General features: G+C 42.6%; 1 protein-coding gene across 1 annotated transcript; it reads left to right on the top strand.

Annotated features, from left to right (window-relative positions):
• The first annotated feature begins 2,150 nt into the window (after window positions 1-2,150).
• LOC139464305 (von Willebrand factor C domain-containing protein 2-like) lies at window positions 2,151-4,297 on the top strand. Its single transcript, XM_071245826.1, has 2 exons — window positions 2,151-2,501; window positions 4,053-4,297. Exons 1-2 carry the CDS (start codon window positions 2,210-2,212, stop codon window positions 4,223-4,225), a joined length of 465 nt encoding a protein of 154 aa, XP_071101927.1. The 5' UTR covers window positions 2,151-2,209; the 3' UTR covers window positions 4,226-4,297.
• The last annotated feature ends 1,761 nt before the right edge of the window (window positions 4,298-6,058 follow it).

Here is a 6,058-nt window from a genome sequence, read left to right as displayed (position 1 = left end):
GTGGAAGAAGATGACATCTGGGTCATCTGTCTGTGCCCTTCTTTTGGACTATTTCCCTATGTAATAGAGGGGGCAGTGATCAGTCATGATGATGGTGTGAAAGTTCCGCTAGCGCTAGAGGTTCCTGGAGATGTGACCGGTTGTGTGTACAAAGGAACACCTACAATATCGGGGAATACATGAAGACAATCACATGTCGCCCTGTGGGTGCACTGGTAGTGGGATGATGATTGTGCATGACCGTTTTGCGTCAACCCAGCGCTGCCAGACCTGCCCAGATGATGAGTGATGCGCCATTGTTTAGTACGTATGACGCGACATTGTTCAGTACGTGTGACGCACCTTTGTTTAGTACGTATGACGCGACATTGTTCAGGACGTGTAACGTGGCATTGTTCAGTACGTGTGACGCGGCATTGTGCAGTATGTAAGACGCGACATTGATAAGTATGGTCAACACGTGATAGGCCAAGGTCAGGATGAGCAAGAGTAACCACCCCCGCCAAGATCGTTACCTACGTGAAAGGACGACCACGGCCGCCTCAAACGCACCCCTAAGACCCGGACTGCGCAGAATCTCCGACCAGACCGTACGAAACCGTTTAAGAGCAGGTCTACGAGAAAGACGTCCAGTTCGATGCGTCATATGGATTCAACAACGACTGTAATGGTGTCGTCAACACAGGGTATGGTCTCAACTGCGACGGAAATATATCTGATTCAGCAAATAATCAAGATTTCTCCTCCGTCGAGGGGATGGAAGAGCGCGGGTCCACATACGTTGGGGAGAACTGCGGACAGGCAGTGAACAGGTTAAGTGGGGGAAGCGTTATGATGTGATCTCTCATCATGGCAGGGCATGGATCACAAGATCCTTTCTACACAACGAAAACGTTGAGGTTCTCCCCTCGGCCTCCAGACCCCCCGGATTTGAACCCGATAGAGCACCTGTGGGAGGAATTGGATAGACTGCTACGCCGACGTCAACCACAACCCCAGACGTTGCAGCAGTTGGCTTTTGCGTTGCAGGCCGAGTGGGCAACCATTCCCCAGGATGTGATCCGCATACTCGTCTTTTCCATGGGCAGGATATGTCATGATCAGGCTGATATCTGTTCCAACGGGGGACATACGCGTTATTGATGTTGGCTGACCTTCACCTTAAACTTGTCCTATGTACCGATAACTGAGATGACTACAATCACCAAGTGTTCTCTCCACAACATTTTGGCTCAATACCTTCCTCGTATAAATGTATTTTCTTACCACACACAAATCTGGCTTTGCGTTTCTTTTTTAGAAGTGTATGTATTCTTGTTGCATATGGAAGCAGTAGGCTTTGATTTGATGGAGTTTTGAATGTATCATTGTATTAAACGCTTTACAAGTATTCAATAGAACCTCTCGCAGAATCGTTGGTTAAAATCTATGTTTTTTATAGAGAGATTTTCTGGTTATCTGAGAAGAAGAAGAGGAATTGCAAGTGTTTACGAGACATTTTAAACACCTATGTTAGCATAATATTTTGTTTGAATGAAAGGAAGTTGTATGTCAAATATGTACACTTAACTGAACTGTTACGTATATTTTGACACACAAATTAATGCTTTCAATTTTTGTCGCCAGTTGTTCGCGAAAAGGGTAAGGGCACTATCAATGAAACAGTTACACTTAACTCTTCTAGCAGTATGTTATTTATTGTCTCCATATATGTGGAAAGGGTCTCGAAACAAATATGTTTGATAGATTATTACCATTGGTGAATATTTGCACCAGTTAGCGATTTAACTCCGGAAGCTAAAGCATCCTTGTAGTTTATGGACATGGGGAGAGTGTTAAAATACAAAAAGCACACATAAAAGGTATATTGTCAAAAATGAATGTTATGAACAAACAAAAATATAAGTTAACTGGAGGAAAATAATTATTATGATGCAATAATTTATGATGTCCAAACACAATGTAATACTGTTGACATAAACGACAGTTTTGGGTATTAAATGCAACCTAAGCAGTCATGTTGATACATTAAACGTATTTGTTAAATATATATGTTTTATATATATATATATATATATATATATATATTGTATCCAATGAAAAATGATGACTCAAGTTCGTGTGAAAAATCACGTGATCTAATTCTGATAAGAAGATATTTGAGACTCCCGTACAATCTGAGTAGAAGAAGACACGATCTCTGCAGACTATGGTATTTGGGTCATACGTTTGTGTTCTTCTTTTGGGACTATTCCCTTTTGTAATAGAGGGCGCAGTAATCGGCCATGAGAATGGTGTTGACGAGGTTTCCGAAGATGTAGCGGGCTGTGTATACAAAGGTAACACGTACAAGATTGGGGAACACATGAATACCAGCCCATGTTCCCCCTGCACGTGCACTGACGGCGGGAGGATGATGTGCATGGCTATTGACTGTGCGCCTCCCATATGCGTCAACCATGTGCGGAAACCTAACCAGTGCTGCCAGACCTGCCCAGATGGTGAGTGACGCACCATTGTTCCTTACATGTGACGCACCATTGTTCAGTACCTGTGACGTGGCATTGTTCAGTACTTGTGACGCGACATTGTTCAGTACGTGTGACGCACCATTGTTCAGTATGTGTGACGTGGCATTGTTCAGTACGTGTGACGCACCATTGTTCAGTACGTGTGGCATGCCATTGTTCAGTACGTGCGACGCACCATTGTTTAGTAGGTGTGACGTGGCATTGTTCAGTACTTTTGACGCGCCATTGTACAGTACGTGTGACGTGGCATTGTTCAGTACGTGCGACGCACCATTGTTCAGTTCGTGTGACGTGCCATTGTTCAGTACGTGTGACGCGCCATTGTTCAGTACGTGTGACGCACCATTGTTCAGTACGTGTGACGTGGCATTGTTCAGTACTTGTGACGCACCATTGTTCAGTTCGTGTGACGCGCCATTGTTCAGTACGTGTTACGTGGCATTGTTCAGTACGTGTGACGCACCATTTTTCAGTAAGTGTGACGCGCCATTGTTCAGTACGTGTGACGCACCATTGTTCAGTACGTGTGACGCGCCATCGTTCAGTACGTGTGATGCACCATTGTTCAGTACTTGTGACGCACCATTGTTCAATTCGTGTGACGCACCATTGTTCAGTACTTGTGACGCACCATTGTTCAGTTCGTGTGACGTGGCATTGTTCAGTACTTGTGACGCACCATTGTTCAGTTCATGTGACGTGGCATTGTTCAGTACGTGTGACGCGCCATTGTTCAGTTCGTGTGACGCGCCATCGTTTAGTAGGTGTGACGTGGTATTGTTCAGTACGTGTGACGCAACATTGTTCAGCTCGTGTGACGCGCCATTGTTCAGTACGTGTGACGCACCATTGTTCAGTAGGTGTTCTCTATAAACACCTGATATCAGACGAATAAGGTCTAATGGGTTATCAGAAACCATTTTTATATGCATCGATGTGTAGGTTATCGATAGATCGATGTATTCACTCCAAAAGCCTATGCGTGAAAAGGCTTGCGTTTTGAGGTATCTAATGGAATCTAATGGAATTAGATACCACATCTTAATGTTATGTGGGCCAAACAGAATCAAGCATTCTTCAGCGTCATGGAAGAATTGTTTAGATTCCATGTCTTGTGCTGTGTTTGTGGTTTACAGTGATCTTCTTGTAGTTTTTAGGTATCTAATGGAATTAGATACCAAGTATTAATGTAATGATGGCCAAACAGAATCAAGCATTCTTCAGCGTCATGGTAGAATTGTGTAGTGTCCCTGTCTTGTGCTGTGTTTGTTGTTTACAGTGATCTTCTTGTAGTTTTGAGGTACCAAATTTTAATGTAATGATGGCCAAACAGAATCAAGCATTCTTCAGCGTCATGGTAGAATTGCTGTGTTTGTGGTTTACAGTGATCTTCTTGTAGTTTTAAGGTACCAAATTTTAATGTAATGATGGCCAAACAGTATCAAGCATTCTTCAGCGTCATGGTAGAACTGTTTAGTGTCCCTTGTGATGTGTCCGTGGTTTACCGTGAACTTCTTGTAGGAAACAACTGTAAATATAAGGACGTGATCATCAAAGCCGGGGAGAAGTACCAGCCGGACCCCAACACTGTTTGCAGCTGTTCTACTGACTTCTCGTACCTGTTCGGCCCGCATGGACACGACGCTCTGTGTTTGCATAGGGCTACTGACGTCAAGGCCGTCAACGTGGTGTAGCTACCTTTATCTCACTGCCCCAGACGCGAACCCCACCGATTCTTGAAAGAAAGTATTATTTGAGTCAAATTACTTGCTTGTTATTTGTTCTCTTTTAAGTATTGATCCACTTTATCACTGTTTTGTTTGTCGTTAACGCCGCACTGAGCTATGTTCCAGGCATATGAAGGCGGTGTGTTAATAATCGAATTTGGACCAGACAATCCAGTGAGTCCATGAGCATATATCAACGCTTTGTTTGTTTGCTGTTTAACGCCACAATTAGCAATATTCCAGCTATATGACGGCGGTCTGTAAATAATCGAATCTGGACCAGACAATCCAGTAATTGACATCATGAGCACCGACCCACGCAATCAGGATACAATGACATGTATCAACCAAGTCATCGAGCCTGACCGTCTGATCCCGTTAGTCTATGGTGGCCAATAGGGGACATCGCTTTCTCGCTTTATCGCTTTCTCGCTCTATCGCTTTATCGCTTTCTCGCTCTATCGCTTTCTCGCTTTATCGCTTTCTCGCTCTATCGCTTTCTCGCTTTATCGCTCTATCGCTTTCTCGCCCTATTGCTTCTTCTAATGACTAACCATAGTCATATGAAGGAATCGGGTGTTCTTTAACTTCTTTTGAATAGTATGTGCTGTAAATCTTGAAATTAACGTTAATTATAAAATTAATGCAAAAATTAGCGTAGACATAATTACCGTATTCGACGTAATAAGTGCCCAGGGCGCTCTCAAGAATAATATTTTGGCGAAAAAAAAAAGTTGAGTTGAAAGATAAATTTCGTGGTTTATGCTGACAGCCTGAAATGTTTATGTACGACAGATATATTTTTCCCGAATTCAATTGCCCATAATTAAGTGTGCATATAACGCACGAGTGCGTATTATACGCGAATAAATAAGTCTGGTGTAGATTAATCAATCGCAAGGGGTGCTAATTGGGATTGTTCACTAGCCAATATTTTAGCAAATATCGCCGTGGGCGTTGATTAGAGCGGGGCGCTTATTACTTTCGAATAAGGTAATTATACTTTGCATTTATGTCTCAGAAATGACTGTTGATAAGACGGCCTCACTGAACACTTTGAATAGCGGAAATACCAACTTGAATATAAAACCAATCAACTATTTCCACATTACGGTTACTGAGAACAATATGTCATCCAAAAACTAGAAATTACATAAAGGACATCCGGTAGTATTAACCATTGCTTGGGTGAGGACTTCCACTTTGATGACATCTACTCCGCAAACAGATTAAGCGTTGATATAAGCGTTGTTTTTAGGAAAACACTATTGCTTTTAAGGAAGTACGTACTACTCAGCGCTATTGAGCGGTGTTATTTGCTATTATTTGTGACAACTTGGCCTGGGGGCGGGGGATCCAATAGCTAAATAGGGTCATAAATCAATCAAATTCTTTTTTACGCAGATTGTTATAAAAGCACATGTGTCTGTACTGTTAAATCATATTTCAGTAGATAGTGAGAAAATTTCAACATTCCGTCCATATGTATAATTTAAAATGCGACTGGAAAAATCTCAGCTCTCTTTTATGATTAAAACCCACAAGAGGGAATATTGCTATACCGCGAGAAAGCGATAGAGCGAGAAAGCGATAAAGCGATAAAGTGATAGAGCGAGAAAGCGATAAAGCGATAAAGCGATAGAGCGAGAAAGCGATAGAGCGAGAAAGCGATAGAGCGAGAAAGCGATAAAGCGATAGAGCGAGAAAGCGATAGGGCGATAGAGCGAGAAAGCGATAAAGCGATAGACCGAGAAAGCGATAAAGCGATAGAGCGAGAAAGCGATAAAGCGATAGAGCGAG

This window comes from Haliotis cracherodii, unplaced genomic scaffold (assembly GCF_022045235.1).
Source record: "Haliotis cracherodii isolate W230 unplaced genomic scaffold, xgHalCrac1.p SCAF_17, whole genome shotgun sequence".
In the NCBI taxonomy this organism is placed as follows: Eukaryota; Metazoa; Mollusca; class Gastropoda; order Lepetellida; family Haliotidae; genus Haliotis; species Haliotis cracherodii.
This window is presented reverse-complemented; position numbering and strand designations above follow the sequence as displayed.